The sequence below is a fragment of the Tyto alba genome, unplaced genomic scaffold (genome assembly GCF_018691265.1).
Source record: "Tyto alba isolate M040663 unplaced genomic scaffold, T.alba_DEE_v4.0 Super-Scaffold_16, whole genome shotgun sequence".
Taxonomy (NCBI): domain Eukaryota; kingdom Metazoa; phylum Chordata; class Aves; order Strigiformes; family Tytonidae; genus Tyto; species Tyto alba.
The window spans coordinates 18,030,808-18,055,757 of record NW_024881278.1 but is presented as its reverse complement, the minus strand read 5'-3'; the positions used below and the strand labels follow the sequence as shown (position 1 = coordinate 18,055,757).

General features: G+C 36.5%; 1 protein-coding gene across 9 annotated transcripts in view; it reads right to left on the bottom strand.

Annotated features, from left to right (window-relative positions):
- Positions 1-24,950, bottom strand: part of USH2A (usherin) — a 428,153-nt gene that overhangs the window by 359,691 nt on the left and 43,512 nt on the right. For 8 of the 9 annotated variants that reach the window (XM_042789369.1, XM_042789365.1, XM_042789371.1 and 5 more), the window contains exons 4-9: positions 12,576-12,711; positions 11,366-11,429; positions 8,761-9,055; positions 7,329-7,513; positions 4,022-4,243; positions 2,618-2,711 (exon numbers count right to left, since the gene is read on the bottom strand). In XM_042789369.1, coding sequence (XP_042645303.1) covers positions 2,618-2,711; positions 4,022-4,243; positions 7,329-7,513; positions 8,761-9,055; positions 11,366-11,429; positions 12,576-12,711 — 996 coding nt within the window. Of the gene's footprint in view, positions 1-2,617; positions 2,712-4,021; positions 4,244-7,328; positions 7,514-8,760; positions 9,056-11,365; positions 11,430-12,575; positions 12,712-15,391; positions 15,480-24,950 lie in introns of those variants that run through there. The other variant, XM_042789373.1, reaches the window with a different exon arrangement.

The following is a 24,950-nucleotide window of genomic DNA, read 5'->3' as shown; positions in this document are numbered from 1 at the left end:
ATAAAAAATAATAAATTTCTAATTCTCTGGGGTGGGACCCTGAGAAACATAGGTGTAATTCTGTAAGACAGATTTTTTTCATTGCCAGTGACAGTCAAAAATCAAGATGAATTTTGGTTTTGCTTAAAAGCAAAACCTTTTGTTTGCCTTACAAAAAAATAAAAAAAGTTTAAGCTGTCTGGACTTCATGTAAATCCTTGACAAAATTCAAGTAGTGATATATTTGCAATTATTAATCCCCTTTTATTACTATTTCTATTTTATTTCATATTTAGTAGATACTGACATAGTCATTAGAGAATGAGGAAAATAATTAAACAACATCCTTACTGTACACCAAATGAATACGGTTAATTCAAGCATTTCAATTACAGTTACGAATATATGCCAAATCAAAAATGTGACACTCACTGAAACAAACCATTAACATTGACAGAAAATATCTGATAAGGCAGATACATCATTAAAATATATTTGGTTTGTTTTCACAAGTTGGCATAAATCTTGCAAGAGTGCTTGGTGAACTTGCAGATCTTATTTAACATTTATAAGTAATCCCTACAAAGTAACATTTCACAATGTGTGTTCTAATTAAAGGGACATTGTCAGTTGGAATTTTTTTTTCTAATTTGACCCAGCTAAAAACTTCAAATTTCTGTTCAAATCCCAGTTAGGGTATGGATCCTACACTTCTACTTAAACTAGAAAACTTAGAATCTCTATGAAATTTTACAAATATCTTTCATGGGATCCTAAGAGCAATATCAAATGCTCTCAGGTTAACACTTCTCGCTCCGTTCGAGCAAGTACAGACTGCTTGGGGGGTTTTTGATGTGAGATTAGTCTCCCCTTTGCTACCTGCTGTTGTTGCTATTCCATAACCCCTTTTTAATTTTTGGAAAGCCTGCTTCCAAAAGGCATAAATGTAGCAAGGAATACAATATCTACTCGTGACAGAAATCTAACATTCAGTGGGCCTATGGGATTCATTCCTTTGACGTAGCTCATTCTTTCTTAATATCAACTTCTTTTCCTTTTTTTTTTCCTTTTTTTTTTTTTTATTTTTTTTTTTGTTTTCCAATAAATAAATAATCTAGGGACAAAACCTTTTATTTGAGCAAATTTTCTTAACTCATACATCATGGTTCCACTTTTGCTAAATTGTATGTGAAAAGCTTCCAAGAAAACCACAGGTTGCATGAAATAAGTGCAAACTGACATCATTATTCTAAGCTCTCCTATACATGTTTCTCTGAAAGACCATGACTTATAGTAAACAACCCCATTTTGGTTCTCCTATGGCCAAGAATTATAAAACTAGTAGGAAAACTATAATTTTGCAACTTAGTAATTTTCAACTACACACTACACTTGACAAAATCCCTCTGTTGAGAAATGCTGTTATTAAGAGCAGAGCAAATCAATGATAAAAATGTATTTTCTATATTGTATCTAGATTTTTTAATCTGGCCTTTTAATTAAGAAATTTAACCTTAATATCAACTATCTGAAAACAGAGAGAGGTAAAAAGAAATATTAAGTTTGTTCTTTTATTAGAACAAACATGCTGCCATTACAGATTATTTTAAAGATAACCAAATGTCATATGACTGTAAAAAATATGGGAAATTGACATTGACAAACTGTCCATAAATAAGTAAATTCAAAGTTCAATTTTCAATGTTTTAAAAAGCCACTACCCAAATCACTGGTTTAGATCAAAATAATAAATAAGACCCTCAAGAAAATAATTTCCAAATACATGTGTATGGGCATGTCTCAGTATTTTCTTAACTGTGCTCAACTATGCAACACACACTTCAAATCGAGACTAAAATGTTTTAACTCTGCCCATCTTATACATATTTTGTAAAACAACTGCATTAACAGACCTCATTCTTAGCTGAAGTTAGAGACTGCAGTCTACAGATGTCCCAAGTATCTACAGATGTTCCAAGTATCATAAGGTAAATCTATGTTAGTTTTTGCCTTGGTTTACACATGCCGTTTTGAAGCAAATCTCCAAATTTTCTGCATTTACTGTGCTTTGTTTTGCATCATGGAGCTGTCTTGGACCATTTGAACTATTCCCTTTCAAATTAAACTAAGCTGGAAGCTGATCTCCAGGACTGTGCTTACTGCACTCCATCTACTGAATGGGTCTGGAGTCCATAGGACCAGACTAAAACTACTGCAGAGTTAAAAAAAAAAAAAAAAAAAAGAAAAAAAAGAGCAAGCTCTGAAACACATCTGCTCTGAACACTGGGTCTTCATAACCTTTTAACTCTACAGATCATTTGCTGGTTGCTACAGCAGGTTGAGCCATAAGCTTTATTAGATGCTGACAGTCTAAATTGAAGTTTGCACCTCATGTTTGAAAGCGGCATAATCCTCTAACAAGAAATCAAATCCCTGAACACAGCACTCCTAATGGTCAGTGGTGGAATGGCTTTTGGGGAAGACGGGGGGTCAGTTTGCTTCCTTATTTAATACAAACCAAGCTATGGAAAGTTTCCCAATAAAAGCTGGGAGAACACTAACATACATACACAAGCTATTTCCTAGGACTAAAATCCCAATTTTGAGGCTGTTTGTAAGTGACAAATAAGAGACTAACATTATTTCCTTCTGTATAGCTTTCCTTGATGCACAGGCACCTATACGGTTCCATAGCTGTGTCGCAGTTATCAGCGTGGCCATGGCAATTACACCTGAAAGAACAACAGGTAGTGAAAAAAAAATTAAAACATGGAAACACATCTGTCCAACAATATATAACATGGTCACAAAGACATCTGTGTGTATTACATAGTCCAGTTCTTTATTAAAAGTAAATAAACACCACCAAAGAGAATGTTAAGTGCAGTAATCTACAAAAGACTAGTTCACTCAACATATTTTTAAATATCAACAATTGCTTTCCAAGAAAATAAAACCCAGCATGTAGTAGAGCTACCGTTACCTTATATGTAATGAAAACTATATTTCAGTATATAACATTAATATATAAAACTTTATTAAATGGTAATTATTCATCAATATTAAGCCTTACAGTATAGCTATAGTTTTGCAAGAAGTCTTATCCATATCAAGTATAATTTTCTAGTTTAACTCATTTTGATCTCAGTTAAAATGTCCATTTCTTACTAAAATAAAATCTTTATACAGTATTAGTTAATAGGCAATAACCATCCCACTCTACCTGAAGGGCTGCTCTTCAAGAGGCGTGACATAGCTTTGCAAACTACAGCTGAAATTATTTTAGTGTTACATAGTCAGCAAGACTGCAGCTATTTTAGCAAAAGTATTATCATAAAACATCTAAATCAGTAATCAAAACATAGTAGTAGTGTAGCAAATTTGAAGGTAAACGTGACCTCTAATGGGGTGCTTTCTCTCAAAATGAGAACGACCAAAATAATTTCAGGAATAATACTTATTAACAAAAATCTGCACCATATGCTTCTTGGAAACTATTTCATTGCTAAATTTGCATATTGTTTACAGGGCATAATTTGTCCTTTCACAAGACAGCACACTTATCATATACAATAAAGTTGTCAGTCACAGATAATATAACACTTTTACTGACAGCTTCCCAGTTTTAAAAGGAAAACCAGAGCTAAAACAAAGAATGAGCTCTGCATTAAAATTGTTAAAATTGCCATGTCTGGGAATCTGTAATGAAACTTGGAAGAGCTACTGAAGTGAAGCACAAGCCATGGTTTCAATTGTAAGCCTTTGCTTAGAGGCACTGGTAATTCCAAGGAAAGGACTGCTTTTGACAGATTTGTGTAATAAGTATAATTAATTTTAAAGTAATATGTAAGCAAGTGTTTTAAAAAAAAAAATACACAAATAATTTCAAACTTGGTGCACTGCTTCAGACCAAAGTCCCTTCTCATTTATAAATGTAAAAGCAGAACAACTTCATTAAATTTCAGGCAGGTCATTATATACTTTGCAGAGCCGTAAGAGTCAGAGGCAGTGATGGGTGGGGTAAGAGCTCCAGAACACCTACCTTCCACTGACTGTAACTTCATTAACTCCATAGTATCTATGCCTAAAATTTACCCAAGACTCATTAGTATGATACTGGCCACGGAGATGAATCCTCACTTGTGTAGCTTTTACAAATTCTTGTAGAGATGGAGTATTGTAAAAATCATTGTAACCAGGTCGGTGATTTGGTTCCGGGGTAAGAACACTAAAAGTTAGATTACCACGGGAATACGGTGTAAAGCTGTTTAAATAGAGAGGAAGACAAATGAAAATCAAAACACTACGTATTTTACAGATTCTATCTCCTAATATCCTTTGTCTATGAGAGGGTCTCCACCTAACTGTGCATAGGTTTTTTGTGATTTCTGAGGAAAATTATGTCAGTGGATTCCTAGTCACTGGAATTCAATATCCTCTATATATCTGTGTTTCCCCAAACTGCCATGCTCTTCTCCAGACCCTAAGTTTCCAATTCAAAGTAAAGACTCTAAAATGCTATTTCAAAATATGAATAAAGTGTGACTGATACAATGTCATCTGCACATAGTTTTCAAAAAGTTTAACACAATGTCTTTGAAAAACATGAACTATGATTGAATTACATATGAAAATCATCCAGATGACTAACATGATAATTAACATGCCCATATCTTTAATTATGTACCTGCTAAACACATAGAAAAACCATACAGAAACAATTATATTTTGACTTCCAGAGTCACTAGACTGTATCATCTCATTTGATGAGTGAGTAGAGTTAGAAATACACATCACCTTCCAGTGAGTGAGAATTTAATGAAATGCAGCAGGATTGAGAGTAAAACTGTATATTTAAGCGCCCAAGAAGGAGAATAGCCCTGAGAATTCAAGCAGAGGCTAAGTAAACAAGTATATATAAACCGCACATTTGCACAATTTGATATGAATCATATGTCATGTTGGAATATTTGCTAGGCAGAGCTTAGCTATGAGTAGAACTTGCCTCCACAAGAGGCAAGAATGCCTGCTTATTTGCACACCTACATGCGCTCATTAAAAATAGGTATTCCCATGGTATCACCTGGCACCTGACATACAACGTTCAAAAAATGTTGTGTGCCTCGTCACTTCAAAATATCTCTGAGCTTTTGAAAGATGAGATTCATAGATAGAGTAGGCCTTCTGAGTCACATTCCTGTCTTCATGAAGGATCTCTGAATTCACTGAGCTCCTATCCAGGTCAGTACTTCACAAAAATCTCAGTGGAATATATCTGTATGTTTCTCTGGGGCATATTGTCCTCTCTTCCCCTCCACAGAATGTTAAATAAAGCATTTTTCTTCCATGACATATAGAGCTGTAATGAAAATGTTAAAATGGGTACGAATGGCAGATGAATGACACCATCTTGGTATGGAAGCACCAGAAGGAACAGCAGAAGGACTGTAAGGCTGATGGCACCTAAATAAGCAGGTCCAAGATCTTAGGGGATCTACATGCAGCTTCTCAGAAAACCAGGAAAACAAAGGAGATCCTAAAACAAGGGTCTGCCATTATTGAGACTAAGCAAAGATTCAAGCCTCTGATAATGGATAGAGGACAGTGAGCAACTCCTAATTTAGAGAGGTGGTACAGGATGTAGAAACAAAAACCTTAACCACTTTCATCTCCTAAAGGCCACAAAAGAGTCCATCCAGTACCAGCACGTGGTCACCAAACCAAGAACCCTCAAGCCTTCATAAGGATTTCAAAGCCAAGGTCACTTGCCTTCCATGTCAACCCAAGGAGTCCTGGCTACGCCACCAGTATACAAGCACACTGGTGTCTAAATCCTGCACAGACAAATTGAACATGTCTTGGCACTTAAAAATATGTGGGTATGAGAGAGAGAAAAACAGTTTTGTTTTATAATTAAATCACTTTCTCCTATAAAGGTCTCAGCAGGAAGCTCTGCTGTACTGCTGACAAATTTGGAGCATTGTTCCAACAGTAACTTCTCTTTGAGTATACAGAATACTCACCATTACAGGGTATGTTTTTTATCTCTAATAAAACCTGTACATCATCTGTACCCAAAATCATTCATTCATATCACTTCCTAATGTCATTTACATCACAATTGAAGAGAAGAAACAGTGCTACTTACAAAACATTTATGGAAACATTTCATACCAAACTCCTCAGTTCTTTTTAAAAAATATACAAATGCATATTTCTGGGCTGAAAAGGGCGTTACACCTCATTTGGGTTATTTATCCAAAAATGTTTGGCTTGCTTAGGAGATCTCCCTTCTCCTCTAACCTCTGCTCCAAAGATCAGCAATAAAGCTCAAAGTCCTTTGCTGAAAACTGGTGTAACTCAGATGACCTTATGTTCTTCTCAGAATACTGAATTCCTGGAGAACAGACAAAGATGCTGACACTTGAAAAGTCTTAGGGAGGTAGCAAAAGTGAAACAACAAAAAAAGCAAAATGCTTACAGCACCTGGTACTATATTTTCTCATTGATTTCCAGCCAAGTACTAAACAAGCTTAATACTGATGGGCATCTGAATTCAGGGAAGAGTCAGTGCATCTGAATATATGTAGTGGTATAGATTCAAATATATATATATCTGTACATACATGCATGTGTGTGTAAAATTATAATATATATTAACTATATGTTGTATGCTATATTTATGAAATGTATACTGTTATATTATATATTTTTAAATTTGAATATGCTAACTGTCTAGTAGAAAGGCTTGCAACATGTTTCTAAAAGGTAATGATCCTTCTTGCCTCCCCTCAGTTTTATTTTGGTTCTTGCTTAGAAAGATTAGAAAGCTTCAGGATACAATTTTCAACCCATTTCTTCCATGTTTTGCATGATTAGTAGTAAGGCTGAATGAGTGGCTTTTGTGCTTAAGTTTGGCTTCTCTTCTAAGCTTCAGAACAAGCTGCACTCTGGGAGATCAGAAGGTATACTTTCACATTAACTAGACAGTTTAAAGCAACCTGTTGTATCAGTAGCTTCCTCCACTCTTTATCTCAGTGTTCCGTAATTGCACTGACAGTAGCCCCTCAAAACACAAGAATGTAAAATTTCAAGAGTCTAGCTCAAAAATAACAGAAGAATCAATTGTGTCACATTCCTCAATGTTTGAAATCTGATAAAAGTGACAGATGACCTTTGGCAATCTTCAATCAAAAGGTCAGATTTGGGATCTTTTATAAACTCAGCCATCCATAATAAACAAGTATACTAAATTAAAAGATTCTATCTCCTTGGTACCTAAAAATGAATTGTGTCAGGATGTTACCTGTTCATAGCATCTGTATTATGCAGATAGTACCCACTCATACCTAGGAAGCTGGAGACAGTTGACAGAGTCTGTTTTTTCCAGAGATCCATTGTTATCCATTCCAAAAATACTGCAATTTTTAGCAAAATACTGCCAGTCTTCCCAGTTTAAATCATCTCTTTTCTTCCTTTCAATTCGTATTGCTTCAGGGTGTGGGCTAAAGAACTGCAGTATAATATAGAATACCTACAAGAAGTTAACAGATTTATAAACTGATATTAATGGCTAAGGTGTAAAACAATGAGAATTTAAGCTCTTTTTTTCAACATGACAATATGGTCTGCTTTACCACTCAGACAGAAAAAGAACCAATATTTCAGTCCACATATTCCCAATTAAAAGGATAACTTTTTTTTTTGTTAAACAAGCTCTCAGACATTATTATTCAACTGAACTCTTGTATGAGAACTCCAGTTTTTCTTGAAGACCATTTGAAAATGCACTACTAAGTCCATGATTTGTTACAGTAATATTATTTTGGTAAAAATGAAGGTCATAGCTTTGTGTTGCCAAATATCTGATTAATTGTTTGTCTAATAACAGGTAAATCACATATTTTTAAATTTGTTTGTTTGTCAGGAATCTCCCTATTTGTAGCTTGGAATCTCATCAAATATCCTGTGCTGTATTAAGGAGCACGACCTCCAGCATAATGCTTATGCAGAAATGCGTGTGTCAAATAAGCCAAGTCTTAGAATTTCACAGGTATTTGAACCCACTTTTAACTAAAGTACTAATTCTTATTTATGTAGCCAAAACCTGTCATCATATTCTTTCCCTTCTCATCATTAATGACAAAAAAGAAAAAAGATAAACTAGCAAGAATACACGGAAATTTGGTAGAGCCCTTATTGCAACTGCAGCCCCACTACTGATATGTCCCTCCTTGCAAGACATCTTGACATGCTTCAACGGTATAGTGAAGCATCAAGTGCAATCTGGCCTCTTCAGGAATCTTGCCTGCTTACTGTATTCTCCTTCAATATTCCTCAGGGGGCTGAACTACTGTCTCCAGAACACCCACAAAACAGAATTTGACTGCAATCAGTTTTCTACCATAAGGTATAAAACAAACACCTCAGGTTTTAATAAAAATTAAAATTAAAGTTGAAATTTTCAAAAGTGGAGTTAAAAGAGAGCAATCAATTTCTAAATACCGGTGTCTTCACATAGAATATTCACTCTGGCATATCTGTTCTAGATTACTGCTCAATACAACAGCCAAGGCACATCTAAAGAGAATGACAAAATTGTAATGCATTCTGTCATCTTATGCTTTGTTTCATGCTGATAAAGGAAGTTTTCTTCCTGGTCCTCTAAGTATAACATCTTAAAGCATAAGGTTTGAACTTTCTTAAAATTATAATAAAATGTCTACAAAACTATTTTCCTAATTTTAATTTAATAAATAGCAAATGTAATATTCTCATTACCTCATACTGTCCATTTTGTAAATCTATCGTGATTGAAACACCATGATCCATATCTGCAGTATTAGCGAACACAGATGAAATCCAGGTGGTCCCAATGTCATCATCATTGATGTAATACAGAGGATGGGCTTCTGCATCCAACCTCAGCACTCTGTCGTTAGTAGTATCATCTGCACCATTAGGGATGCAGTACCTCTGTATCAATGGGTGCACCCGGGGATGACTTCCAGGACAGCGGCACTCAGATTGGGTATGCAGATGAGGAAATTTTCCAGAGAATACTTCCAAAATGTCTCTGTCACAGAATATAAAAAAGTAATTACATACATGATAAAAAAGGACAAGTGCCACTTTGTGCCTCTAGGCTCATAGATTAAACAAAATTCAGTTTAGATTATAGTAGGAGCCCTAAAGGCCTGGTTTCATCTCACGTAAATGGGGCAATTAGGAATCAGGCCACCCAGGGTCCCTATGTAATGAACGGTAAGCAGCAGGCACATTCAGAAGGTGCCTGTGAAGAAACACTCTGGAGTTGCTTTCACTGCTCCACGGACATATATGGAGCCAAGGGAAATGAGATCTTTGTTGGGGTGTCTAAAGCTAGGGAGGATGAATCCAGCCCTAGATGCAAGGAGAAAAACTCTTCGCATTTTATTACGGCATTGTGTCTGATTCCAGTCAGTGAGCTGGACACTGTTCTTAAGTATACTATAGCACTGGCATATTGCCTGTAACCACAGATGAGTTGAATGCACTCAAATCCTCTAAAAAGGCCAGCTTGAGCATTATCACATTGCACCTTAGAAAATCTGGACAGAAATATTTTCACTTTTAACTAACTTTAGAACAAACGCCCACTTTTTTAGCTGCCCCAGTCTGGGATCACTCTAGCTGCTTCTTACAGCCCATGTCAAAGCCATTGAGTCACTCTAGTTCCCTCTGACACCAGCAACTGAAATAGATACAGGAGGGAGGTAGGCAAGCAGACAGATATACGAACAACCAGGGCAGGTTACCTAAACCTTTATCTCCTCATCTCTGGTATAAAAAAAGGATTTTGTGATCCTAGAAGACACTGAGTTTTTAAATTAAAAAATTCCTACTTTTCCCATTTTCCTACTTTATCAGTAAGAACATAATTTTTGGGTACTTATTAAGCAAGTAAATACTTGCTAGCTGCCACTACAAATTCCACAGAACCCAAAGTTACAGAACCTTTTAGATAACCATAGATTTAAACTAATTGATATGCAGGCATGACTTTCTTTTGCAGCTTATCCCAGGTAAACATTTTGGACATAAAACTACATCTACAAAGACATCATTAGGTCACAAAACTTTATAAAATACTTTATCTTTCAATTTTTAAACTTTACTCATTTTACTGACTTAAATTGTAGTTCAAAGGATTTGACAAGCATTGCTCTGAAAGAATCCAACCAACATGGTTTTCATATAACTTGGAATTCAGATTCAAATTAATACTTTAAATTCAGAGGAACTTAGTTCATCATAACGTCCTGCAGACAGCTGAGCTCCTAGGAAACTGCTCTACATCTTATTGAAAGACTATCGTTAAGTAGCCTTAAGGTCTGCAGTCACAAATGTCACTGTGTGTAGCCTACCCAGAAGCACCATGCAGACAAATAGGACCTGACTACTTCTGGCCAGCTTGAATTGACTAGATTAATCCAGCATGAGCAAGACAACAAAGGTAACATTTCTTTGTAATGCACTAGGAAGGGAGGCTGGAGGGCAACAGAAATTGCAGTGGCAACTGTGATTTGGCCTGGGGAATGGAGGATGTCAAAGCAATTGCCCAGGGCTATGTGGGCTGAGCTAGTGAAGTCACTGGCAGCTTATGGTGACAATCTAATATAGAAAGCAATGAACAGTTAAGACAATAGCACCTCAGGGCAGGGGTGTGGGGAATACCTGACATGGATGTCTGATACCATGGGGAAGCTGAAACCAGAGGAAAGCAACTGCTAAGCACGGGAGCCAGGCTCGAAGCCACAAAGCCAGCATGCTGACCAATGTCCTCTTCGTTTGGATCACTGGTCCTTGAGTGGTCTAAAATGGACTGGCTCACTATGCTCCCTTCCTTGCTCTACAGTTTACAGGGAGCTTTGGAAAAGCTTGGCAAATCTCATCCAGCAGGACTAAGCTTATTAGCACACACTATTATGTCAGAATTACGATGAGTTGATAACACCTAGACAGTTTAGAAGCATTGAAATCTAGCAACTGGATCTGCTCTCTGCAAGAACCCTATGTCAGGTTATAAAAGGGACAACAACAACAACAAGGAAAGCACACATTTATTACTGCGTGTTGAGTTTTACTACATGCATACTATATACACTAGCTATATTTCAGCAACTGTTCAAAAACAACACACATTAAGCTGTTGACCTTATTTTAACTCAAGATTTTTTAGATTAAAAGTTATCTTTGAAATTAGGTTCAGTAAACTACATCATCATAAGCAATCATCTAAAGGAGACATCTGAAAAGCACTGTACTTTGGGAAATAAGCATACTGTTATCTATTCTTTCTTCTCACAATGCTCTTATTTTTTTTAGAAAAATAAAGGTTCTTTACCTGTTTGTAAGTGCCACTGGGTAAAATCGAAAATCTTGCATTCTCCCAACAAATTGCTCTAAACCTAAGAAAATATACTATAAATAAGTAATCTACTGAGCAGAAGGCCGCTTTGCACTGCATGAGAGAACCTTTCATTCAGCACTCAGAGATCTCTCTTGCACAATTACCCCTCCTGAATGAAACCATCTTGGACGTGGACAAAACTATAGAGGGCAGTGACTTAATTTTTTTGATAAAAAAGAATGATTTATAATAACTTTATAAGAACATTTTGTACCTATCTCTTTTCTGATTAGAGAGGTGGCACAAGGATCGGCTCATTAGACAGAAGTAATGAGCCAGTCCATGTGCCACCTCTAATTAGGGAAGAGATACAGTAGGTACAACTGTACCTATCAATTTATACAATAAAGATAAAAAGCATTTATTAGTTATTCAGTATTCAGAATCAAAATCACAACAAAACACATTTCCAAATACAAGCTTTAAGAAATGGGGCACAGAATTACTTTCTTGCCCAAGAGCACAATAAAGCTGTTTAAATGACATATAGTTATATTTAGGAGTTAACTTCAACTTGTGCATGTTCCTGAAGAGCAACAGTTAGTGTTCTTACATCTGCAGAGCCAAGAATTTGTGGAGAGCAACAAAACATCCCCCAGCTGTTCTGCAATGATCATGTCATGCTGTAGTACATATAAAATTCTAGATGTAGATGAAGAGTAATGCTAACAGGCATTACTAGAGGCTGAGAGATTCTCATTCTGCTAGTGGTTTATGTGAGTATTGATAGAACTGAAGCACATTAACAGACAGAACTTCTTCAGCTCTATTCCTGACTCTGGAGAGGAAGGTAGTCTAGTGGCCATGCACAATCCCATTCTGAAATAGTTTAATAGATTTACTCCAAAAAACTATGATCACAAAATAACAGAATGTATCACTTTACATACCTATGTTTTGGAAAATGAAGGAAAACTTACCTATGTGCAGTAACACACAGAATAAATTATGATCCTACAGTATCATCTACCAAATGTCTACCTTTCAGACAATCATTTGAGAAAGCTAATTGTAAAACAGGAATTCTCAGCATATAAATAACTTCTCAGCATATAAGTAAATTAAAATGACTCTTTTTTTTAACTTCATTGTGCACATCTTATTTTGAATATTCCAGAGCGTTCCACTAAAACACAAGATTTACCTGTGAAGCTTTGTCCAATTTGCAGTGTGCCATCAGCATCAGTATCTGCAACTGTTCCCACAAGGATCCTTGAATCAAAAGGTGTGTTGTCATCTTCCCAGCCATTCAAGAAGAAACTAATTCTGCTGTGATGCACCTACAGAATCAATGTAAAGGGGCAAACACATGTCTCATTATTCAATCACTCTGATTTCTCTACATGCTGCATCTATCACTGATTAACCCTTGACATTACTTCAACGTACTTGCTATGTGTCTTTATTTTCAGTGCCTACTGAAAGTAGTTACCTCTTTTCTGTCCATCCATTAGGAGTCCAGTTAGTACGATCAGATGTACGGAGTATAAAATTTCAACAGTGGTTAAACCAAAGAAGAAACTACAGTACAGTGATCTGGCGGGGAGGTGGAAGAGAGGAAAAGGAGACGTGTGGGTCTGTTTCACAAGGTACAAGGCTGATTACAGCTACATCACCACTTCAGGCCATGGGCACATGTTACACCTGTCAGAGCTCTTCTCATACTCATCAGTTCAAACAGGCCTCAAGGGGCTACGTACCATACTCAGGATAACCAAACACCGCGTGTTTCAGCCAGGCCTCTAACACCCCTCCAAAATGCCTCCCTAACCCCAGCATGTTTCTTTCTACAAGGGCTGAAGGGAGCGGTATAGGAACTGGCTACATCTGCTTTACACCCAGTGGGTAATTCCCTTACATCAGGGGAACCCTTGGCTAGGAATATGCACTCAGCCAGCACCCCAGGGTACTGTTTTCTGCAAGCGCTCCCTTCCCTGCCAATTCGTTTTAAATTTGAGCTAACGTTCATAGAAATACTTTATGGCATTCTCCCGGCTCCACAAAGTCACAAGATGCTGAGCTTTTACAAAAGTACTTTTTTGTGTTAAAAATCCTCATGTTTGGGTTACATAAAATTTGAAAAAGTTTAATAATATATGAATGTCCTTCAGCTTTACATTTTATGAAATTCAATACTCTCATTTAAAAAATACAGGCACATACAAAATGAAAACTGGAGGCATCTGGTAGTCAGCTTCCTGTTAATTAAATTAATTATAGAAACTAAGCTCTACTTAGTCAAAACTTCTGAACTCTGTTGAATTGTTTACTGAATAAACAATCCCATTTATTTCTGAAAGTGATTTATTTGCAAAACTGAAGGGACTTGATTTTTAGCAATATTTAGCTTGCGTAAGGCTTATTTCACATAAGAGCTTGGTATCCTTCAGATTTTGAAACATCGTTTTGTTGTTGCCAATTTACAGAGCGTTATTTTCATTTTGCAGATATGGATGCCTGGTGAATGCTGTCTACATAGGCCAAATAAAACCAGAGTGCTTTAGCCTGTCTTGATACTCATGCTAATGAAAACAAAATAAACCTGAAATAATTGCTTCCATAAGAACAATATATACGTGAGGAAAAACAGAAGGTTTACAAGCCAGAATAATTTGTTGCAAAGTGGAAATCTAGAACCTGAAAACAATATCAGTTTGAAAACCACAATATAAACACTCACAGTGTTATTCCACCAATAAAGTCTTTCAAATTTCAGACCAAGATAAACGGACACAATTATCTATAAATCTGAGCTCAGATGATCAGCATCAGTGCTTCAGGCAACATGGGTCTCTAAGTATTTTAAGAAAGAAACTATGAAATGAGATGGAGGTTTTTGTTTGGACTTTTTTTTTTTTTAAATATTTAGGCTTCAAACAAAATTTTACAGATGACTTTTTCTCCTTAAACTGCACACTTTCAAACATACACATTCATGCTGAGCTTTATTGCCATTTCCAGATTCAGTCAATATTTCCTAAATTTAGACAGGAATATTTATTACCCTTCCACTGATGGAAATTTGAAGGCTATTATCATAATTACTAAGCCTTGAGATTTGTTCAAAAAGTTATTGCATATGAGTTTCACTGCTCAAAATATATCTCTCTATTTTAAATTATCTTTTGTGTTGACACACCAATGACCTAAATACAACAGTTTTTTATTTAATTTTAATTCAAAGCCCTCTAAACATCTGATGCCCTATTTGCAAGAGCCTAAGTATATGTGTATATGGTGGTTACATTGCATTTTTTTTCTGCATCACATTTTTTACAGCCTGTTACTGTCATTTGGTGTTTGACTGTTATCATCATAAAAGATACAGGCTTTTCTACTTTGTTATTTGTAGCATTATCTCATGTTTTACAACATCTTTGCACAACATGCCCGCACATGAAATATAACTAGTGAAAAGTTCTCAGTGGTATTAATGCATAAAAAAGAATGTGGTTCCATCTCTACTGTCTTTACCCAGCCAAAAGCTGATGAACAGCCAATTTTCCTTTATCACATTAGCACAGCCATGAGGGAAACACATTTGTTCTAGTCAGCTACACTAAAGATACTATTACCAATCTAACATATACATGTTTTATATCAGCAGTATTCTCAGAGTATGAGGGAGCCAACAATATATTAACACTAGCATGACAGTTTATTTAAGAAAAGAAAATTGTCTCTGTAGAGGGACAGAAGTTAGAAATGTATGGCTAAAGCTCAGTGTCACTGGTCTAATAAAGGTAATAATTCTTAAGCTTTCTTTATAGCAGGTAACACTCCTGTGGCAGCTCTGTCATATCATTCAAATAAAAATGTTGTCTTTTACAAGTTTAAGAGTACCTTTATTTTTAGTCAGATATGAAGCATGTTTCTGCTTTCCTGTTTTCACTGTAAAACATTTGTAAGTGGAATTCAGAAATGGGCGCACTCACCCCCGTCAGCTCCTGGCAAACTTACCACCTCAGCCGCAGCTTCTGTAGGACACAATTCTGCCTGCCCCAGTGGTAAGCAGAGTGCTCACCTTCACGCACCCCCTACTAAAACCAGTGGGACTATTTATGCCTTAAGAGCGACAGAATTGGACCCTAAGTGACCAGGTATTTTTGCTTGTTGAAAATAGGTGACTAACGACAATTTTAAATCTCCCTCCCCCCTCCCCCACCACCAATCTCTTTGTATTAAATAGGATTTAGAATAGTTGGGTTTAATATAGCACATCCCCAAGGTAGCCCTAAGCACTTTACAATGCTGAATTGGATATCAGTAGTGCAGTGACTGTGTAAGGCAAAGGCAGCAGTCATTATGCATTTGGCAGTAGCTCAATGTAATGATCCCCCTGCTGGTTATTAAAGGGGGTATGAATATCTGACATGGGAGGGAAATGTAGGAGGGAAACCATGTGTGGTATAAAAAAATCCCAGCGGCTCTCCACTGTGGGAGGAGAGGAATGTCTCAAAGTTTGGTGTTGGTTTAGACTAAGCTAAATAAGAAGAAAGGCTGGCACCGAATCGGTTGTTTGATGTGGTTATTTAAGGTCTCCTGACCATTCGTGTTAAATTGCACACAATGCCACAGAAATAAAAGATGAATTTCACTCCTGACTAGGACAACAGGATTATTCCCCTGTCGTCTTTATTAACAACTCTCAGTAGGAATTTGCCCCGGGAAAGTAACAGGAGATGGGCAGGAAAGGCTGGCCTCACGGTTGCGCAGAGCACAGGACCAGAAGCCTGGGACATCAGTGCTCTAATCCCAGCTCTGAAACCATCTCTCCCTCATGTGCTTCCCCATCTGTCAGATACTTAGCAAATCACCTCACGGGGAGGTGGCAAGGATTAGTTACCAAGATAAATTCACTCTGCAACTACATTAGCCTCTGCCAGTGCAGAGTCTAATACCAATCCCAAGCAATGGAAAATCCATTTGATGGTGAACTGAGATGGTGAAAGATATCCATAGTCTTTCCTCTGATAGCATTCTTGTTACAATCCAAAAGAGTTTCAGAGGAGCAGTGCTGGGCCTATGGGCTGATAGACAAGTTCCTTCATTGCTCTTATGGTCCTCTGTCACACACAAATGGTCCCTCAGAGCCAGCAGCACCAAATCCCATCACTTCCTACCTAGGAAAAATTCCCTGCCCTATGGGTCACTGTAGCACAGAATGAAGGAGGACACATGGAAGCACAACCTACTGCTTATAAAAAGAGATGGAGAAATAAAAGGTATTAGAACTGTTTATTTTCTCACCCAAAGAACTGTGCTACTCAGATCTTACCCATGAAAACATAATAATGAAATTTAACATTAATTTTGCCACCCGGTTTGGATCAGGTAGAGCTGGCATGTAAACAAAAGCCAGTATTTTCACGTATTAACTGCTAACAGAAACGTCCACTATATTGCAGTAATCTGTGTGGCAAAAAAAAAGAAGCACCACAACAAAATACTGCACTTCAGAGCAGTTGTACTGGCTAAGACTAAGGGACTAACTATGGCAAAAAGAAGAAGCAGGGGGACACATAGGAGCCTGGTAGGCATGTATGATACTGCTGCTCCTGAACACTCTTTAAACCTCAAAACACTGGCAGCTCAGACTTCATCAGTCAGTCACGGTTTCTATATGTTTAGTAGCTTTCCATGGATTTCTTTTTGTAAGATTTTGTATAGCTGTTCCCTGAATGCAAAAACTTGTACTTCCCCCAAAGGCACCCACTGTGTAGCTTGATTCAGGAATACCATGGGGTTTTTTCTGTCTTTTTTTTTTTTTTTTTTTTTTTTTAAAGCCTTGAATTGTAGTGTCATATATAGGTATAAGGTATAATGGTATAATAAATGTATAAATAAATAAATAACTTAAGAGGTATAACAGTAAAACAGGTATAATAAAAATATTTAGTATTTCAATGAAAATTACCAACATGCTTTTCAAAAAAAGCCTAATATTCCTCTTCACTAACACAGAGGCAGAACACATTTTAGGTATCAAGTAAAAGATACGGTTCTAGTGATTTCCCATTTTTGATCTACAATGACACTTTCCAAGCCACATCTAATTTGGGGGAATTCTGAGACCTCAGTCTACAAAATTTTGGCTGTCAGGTAATAACACACACATATTACATTATAACATATATGTTACATCTGGTACATTTAAGCAACATATACTTTTTCTTCACACACATTAATCATACTGTCATCAAAATGTCCTGTTACATATAAAGGCAACTGAGACAGTTTTAGTCTTCTCCATGTAGAACTGAATTGCATCATTACAGCCAAAATAAATTAAGTGAATTCTTCTGCAGTGGATGCTATGATCTTTTTGCATCAGTAAAATTTTTCTATTAAAAATAAATCCTAATATTAACACTGCCCATGTACCCTATGCAAAATTATTTCTAATACATAAGAGAGGAAGAAGAGACATGGAAAAGAATCCTTTATGTTCCATTAACCAATAACAAAGAATACCTAAATATAGCATAGCAGAACACAAGATCACTCACTGGAGATCAAAACTCCACTGCACTAAATGACATACAACCAACAGATGCAGTAGCCGCTTCCCAAAATGTTTTAGAACTTACAATTATTACATGTTTCAAAGACATACCTGGTTTTTAGTAAGGTCATTCTTTTCCTTTAGGTTATCTTTCCTATCCCAATATTTAACGGCACGGGAAAGATTTATTAAAATATTACAGATAAATTAGGGGAGTTATTTCAAGACAACATTAATCTCTTCTGCTGGTTAAATATATATTCTTTTTACTCTTACTCATCAGAGCTTCTAGTAACCATAAAATATAATTTAATCTTAAAATATTCTTCTCATCATCTATTGTTCTAATATCTAGATCACAGCGTCTGGCAAGACAGATGAAGAAACCAGATGGATTTCTTCCCAGATTTGCAGGCCATAAATGAGGAGTTCCACAATAGAGAGAACTCTGGCACCAAAAATGAAAGGAAGAAAATCTTTTCCAGTCATTCAAGCCAAATGATACCAACCCTGGCCTATTTAGTTATCCAGCCAACTTAGTGATGGCAAACGCTTCAACTGTAAGTTCAGCTCTCAAGGCTATTTATACCATCAAAGAAAGTCTCAGATGGCAGGAGCAGGAATGACCGACACATATAAAACAAGGACAAGGACCAAAAATTCATTTTCAGATAAACACTAGGAAATGGAATACATTCCAGTACATGTAATAGACACCGCTGTTTTCAAATAAGATGATAAAGAAGCAGTTCAGGGATCTATGATGTGTAAAAGACAGTGAACAAGATTCTTCCAAATATCAGATATCTGTAAACTAGAAGTAAAAAAAGGCAAGTCAATTTTTAAGTTAAAAATTAAAATTTAGCTGGCTGTAAATACAAGTTAAATTTAAAAATCAAACACAAACTAAAACATAAAGCCTGTTTCTCAGATATGATAAAACAGAAAATTCTCCTCCAAATACACAAAAAATAAACTGTAAGAAAACACAAACAAGCCTGTATTGGCTTATCCTTTGAATAATCTCTATTTGCACAGCAAAAGTTTCTCAGAAATAAAAATAATTGTATTATTATAAAGAAGTCAGTACACCATATGAAGAATTTTAGAGTGCTTTATGAAGAGCAGTTAGGCAGCTATACAGTTTACCTGTAAGACATGAGAGGAAAAAAAAAAAAAAAAAAAAAAAAAAAAGATGTTCCATTTATTTTCCAGATCAGCAAACTGGCAGAAATGACCCCTCCCCTTAGTTGCTATAAAAGCTAAAGCAACCCCAGAATCAGTAAAGTTACACAGGCTTTACAAAGATGTAAATGAAAGCAGAAGTTAGCATAAATGATTTGCTTAATCATTCAGAAATAATGAGGAATCACAGATTATGAGAAATCAGGAGAAGTTGACACTCATCCAGCTCAAAAATTACTACACAACGTACCATTACAATTGCTTACTGCTACTTAATTTAGTATGGTTCTTACTAAAGTCGCTACCTAAACATAGCTTGCTGTTAAAATAACCAAGATTGAGAAAACCTTTTTTCTTCAAAACATATTGCAGATTTGTTGCATCAGGAACTTTTTCAATTAGTTCATTCTACAGAAACAGACAGTGTATTAACACATTTTCTCCCAAGGTGAGAAAACAGATTAAGGTTATGACCAAAATGACAGGCCTGTGGCTTCCTTGAATACTTTAATAGAGTCAACAAATCAACAGTGGTCACTGATGACAACAGATGAAGGAAGACAATAGATGGAAGGAGGTGAATTAGTGATGCTGCTATAATGGTCTAATCAGAAACTTGAGCATAAAAATCTTTTTCACCTTCAACCTGTCTAAATATGCTCTTTTTGCCTGCTTATATAAAGATATATGGCATATTTTACCACCAGGGACATGTGGCTTCACACCTTTACTCTGTGAAAGGTGTGAAACAGAAGCGTAACAGTTAATAAAAGATACAGTAAAGGGATTTTGCATATCAAAGAGATGACATGCACACAGATATGTATTTTGGCATTTTCTTGCATAATTGCAAATCTTGCTGAAGCTGCAGTTACAAAGGCTTCCACACAACTTTAATATTTCGTAGGTCAATTTCTGTAAAGAGGAAAGGTCAGCAATACATACTTAAGCAACACAAAGGAGACGAATGGAATTTTTGAGAAAAAATAGAATGAAAGCATCAGTATGAGTCCAAGTTTACTTTTAGCTGGGATTTAAGCAGTGCTATTGATCAAAACCCACAATGCTGCATTTTATAGATTTTTTTAAAATCTGGGTGTCTATGTGTCCCTAAATTCACACATCAGAAACTGCAGAAGACTTTCTGCCACAATTCAACACCTTCCTTCACTGTATAAACTGCAGAATTTACATATCTTGAACATCCATCTCAAAGGCTCCTTTCCTATCCCCCAGTTCTGCCTTATTCTTCTCATTTTGCATCATTCTACTATTTTTAATGTCTTCTTTTTAATCTACTACATTTACATGTAGCTTAAACAAACAAACAAAAAAACCCCCGAACATTACAAATGTAGTATATACAGGTGGGAGCATATTCCATGCCCCCAAGGACTATTTTTTTCAAACATTAATACAAACAGGGAACAAAATAAACAGTTTATCCCAAAATCCCTCTACTTCTCCCAAGCCTTCAGGTAATCTTTCTGTCAGCCACCTTACGACTGCTTTAGAAAATGAAGAGGTGTAGTAGCTTCCACAGTTTAACCTCTGCAGATGCGTCAGGATTCCACTCCACACTCAACTACCTCCTACTCCACATATTACTCATCAGCACTAGTGTACAGCCTGCTTGTACAGTCTTGTATTGCTTATCTCTCCTTACAACATACTACCCACAGCCTAAGCCGAATTTAAAACCTTAGCTGAATGGTTAATTCAGGAATAAGCACTATTGTAAATTTTTGTAGTGTAAGTACATTTTGGCAATGATGACATTATTGCTAGGGATGCTTGGGCAGATGTCTTACATACATCAACATCCCTTGTGCTCTTTTTTTTTAAATTTTTCCTCTCTCAGAGACAAAGCTTACAACCCTAAGATAAAAAGATTTCACTTCTGGTCTTTTGTTCTTTGCATTTTAATTTTTTTATTTGGAATGAAAATTGAGACAACACAGAGGGAACTTGGCAGATGTAAAGCTTGGCAAGAGATAACAAATTTATGTAGCAAACATATGAGAACAAGAATATGTCAGAAGGAATTTGTCTGGGATCTTGTTCTCAAACCAAAAAAGATGCTAATAACCATGTTAACAGGGACAGGAGGATAGGAGGAGGGAGGGATGTGGAAATTAAAGAATAATATCCAAGAGAACAAGCCAACTCAGATAATTTATCTGCATAACACTTGACAGACAAATGGCACCTTCCATACCAGCAAAAGAACTGCCTGATGAGTTTACCAGTGAGCTGGGTGATGCTTCAGCTAGAACCCTATCCCAATTTCAGATGCATTTCTCTCTTTCTTACCAAGTACAGGAAAGAGTACCAGCATATAGCTATTAAAGTTAAAGACTTCAATGCAGTTTTTAGATTGCCCATTGTCTTATTGCAAATGCAAGAAACATACACATAATTAAATTTACTTTACCTGCTATTATTGAATAACTTTATTCACATTTCTGAATTCATGTGTTTCCATATTCAAATCCTATACTACCCTCACATGGCAAAAAAAGAAGTTTTTAAACTACAAGAACTCTGCACCTCTGGGTCAACCCAAGCCAACTACCCACGCCTCCATTTCAAGCCTATGAATCAATTTGGCTGCAAGCTTGTAGGAAAAGAGCACAAGACGACAGAGGTAAGCTGCAACCCTGGCATCTATGTAGGTTTCAATGTGATGCTTTTCACACATCTTTGCTTCTCAAGGCTAAAGAACATTTTACAGGAAAAAAACAAAGAGGGCTTGGGGCCATTCTCTGCAACCTCTGACTTAAGTAACAGCATGGTCAGGGACTTTACTACGGTAATTTTAAAAAAGAAAGTGCTTCAGTTAGAATCCACAGTTAGTGGAGATTTCTTTACTTCCAGCCATTCTGACATTTTTAAAAGGAAGCCCTGACAACATTCATTATCTAACTGTAGCCAAAAATATTGTCAACTCTATCCTCTCACCAGGGCATACCAATCTAGATGAAATATGCATTTTATTTTTAGTTCATTCATACCAAAATTCAAGGATTATGCATTCCTAATTTTCACTGAGAAAAGGATGTAAAAACTCCAAAATCTCTCTTGTATTACCTCCTTAAGCTCTACAAGAAAATCACCTTCAGCCTTTAAAAACAGGAACTGAAGTTGTGAGTGAGTGGAAACAGTATATGCAGAAGTTATTTGGTGTTAAATCACTGAATTTTTCTTCAAAATCAGGATACTGCTTTAAGCTGACTAGAAGCCTGAATGGGAAAATGGTTAGAAATAATTCAAAGTTTAATTCTTCTTCAGTATGTTCCAAATGAAGTTTGGAGAATGGTAAGTTCACCATAAGCAGAATCAACTAACTGAATCAGTGAATTAAACTGTATTTTAACCCAGACTGTTTTAAGACTGTTACAAGAAGAAACCTGGAAAGATGCCTTTCTTTACAAAATCTATAGGGGATGCACACACACATCACTATTTGATGACACTGTGCACATTCTTGTTGAAGAATCCAGAGAATTTTAACTTTCACTAGTACAAAAGGGTAAAACCACCTGTGTTGAATATATTTTCCTGCAGGCCAGCAAACTGGTAGAATACCAGGAAAACATTCCAAAAGGAATAATACTTTTTCATCTTTGGTTTTATCCTCTACTTTTTTCTTTCTGTTACTCTTGTTTTTAGACTTTGACAGACACTTTCCCAGGAGTTCCTGATAAAAAAAAAAAATCCTCGATTAGATAGCTTTTGAAATTAAAACTGCCTAAATGGGGAAAAACACCATTTCTTAAATACTAAAATTGACTCATCACAACATCCTGTCCAGAGATAACAAGTGGACTGACTAGTACTTCAGCTGTGAATTTATTTAAATGTAGACATACACATGCAGTATTAGGAAGGCAAAAACAGGATATGAAATAAACATAAGGCATCAGCTCTAAGCTCACTGTCAAGAGTATACCAAGGCTTCTAACCACAGAGTTCAGCTGAAGGTAACTATCTGTCAAATGTAATCTGTGCAAGTGAATATGCTTAAGCTGGTGCTATGAATCAACCAAAATTGCTTTGGTCTTATTGACATTCAATTGCAAGAAGTTGCAGCTCATCCAGTCCAATAGACATCTGACAACACCAAGAGTGCTTCAGTGACAGAAAGCTTTAAATATAGATGCAACTATCATCACAATACACATGGAACTAAACTTTATGACCCCTCTTGCCATCTTCAGAAACTGGTCATCTGCTGGATGCCATAATACCACATGGTCATCCTCTCTGCCTGTTGCCAATTTCTGCAGTAAACAAAAGAAAAAGAGAGAATACAGATTGACTGAGAAGAAGATCACTCGCTCTTTCATCACTGTCCCATTAAATCTCTCTCTGAAATCCCCTTTTGCCATTATCTTTGTTCACCTTTTAAAAATAAAACACCAGATCAAAATTTGTTCAAACTGTTTGCTTTAGTTAAGAGCCACATCTTCAGCTACTATAAACTGCCTTCAGCTTCAGCAATGCCATTTTAGACCTGCCAAGTTTCAGACCTCAAATAAGTTAAATTTACTTTCTTCCTCACAGCTGTTCTTTATACCTTGAAACAAGATGACCAATAATGTGTGTCTGTGGTATGTTGGACAATAAAGCATCTGGTATACTGGGTCCCAGAAGACAACCTTATTTGTGTCCTAACCATCTATGTGCTTGTTTGACTCTTCTCTGTCTCAGAGAAGTCCTGCCACTTCAGTGGTAGATGCTCCAGCACAGTGTCTTTCCCTAAAAATTTTCATATAACCCCACTGTCTACCTGAGTTGTTACTTACCCACAATCTCCTGCTGCCTCACTCCTTCCCTCACCATACAGTGAGCTGAAGTAATTTCAGAGCCACAGACAGATAAAGGAAGTTGGGGAAGAGGATATATGTTGACTACATACAGCTTGCAACTATGTTTATGGGGATGTACAGTCTCAGTATGTTTGGGAGAAGGGGAGAGGGACAGTCACGCCCATGTTATGAGCACTCTGAACAGTATTGCCCATGCTCCGAGAAAACCAGTGTACAAAAAAGAGACTTGAGGAAGAAACCTCACCAGGGGACCACAGAGACAGAAGTATCTTAAAACAGAAGGGCTGGAGAGGATAAAGGGACAGTAGAAGAAATGGTAAAGAACAGCGAAAGGGAAGGAAAAAGCATAAGGTCGGGAGGGGCAAGTTGTCTCTTTGCCTTTCCTTCTTTTGCCTCAGGCTCATATCGGCCTTTCCTTTTCTTGACTTAACTGGGATGAATTTTAATTGCAGCCTCACCATGTGTTTTATACACTATGTACTCTCTACTTGTGTGGAGTGGATTTCCCATTCATCACAGGATTGCAAGCAAAAATCCCGGGAGCATTTTGCTTTCCTTCAAAGTTAGCTTTGCTAAAATCAATAACTTTGGGGCTGCTTCCTCTGTCTAGCACATATCCCCACCCCATGACCATTTCAAATTTCATGATTTTATGATAATTTGATTTTTGTTTATCTCCATATACAGATTTATATTTGTAAGCTTTCTATGATAACAGTGACAATATTCTATATTGTTTCAGTAACAATATAAAGGCAACAACCTTTTAGGAACAGTGAAAACATGCTCTTGTGCAGTTTTAACCCCATCAATATTCTAACTGATCTCTAAGAATCTCTCTTCCTACTCCTCCTCAATACCCCCACAACCTTCAAATCAAAGTTCTGGTTTTCTTAGGGACCCATTTTATGTCTTAAATATTTGTATTGTTCGGGCTCTTTTTCTTATCACCTGCAAGTCTAGCGCAACAGCCAAGAATCACAATTATGTCAAATTG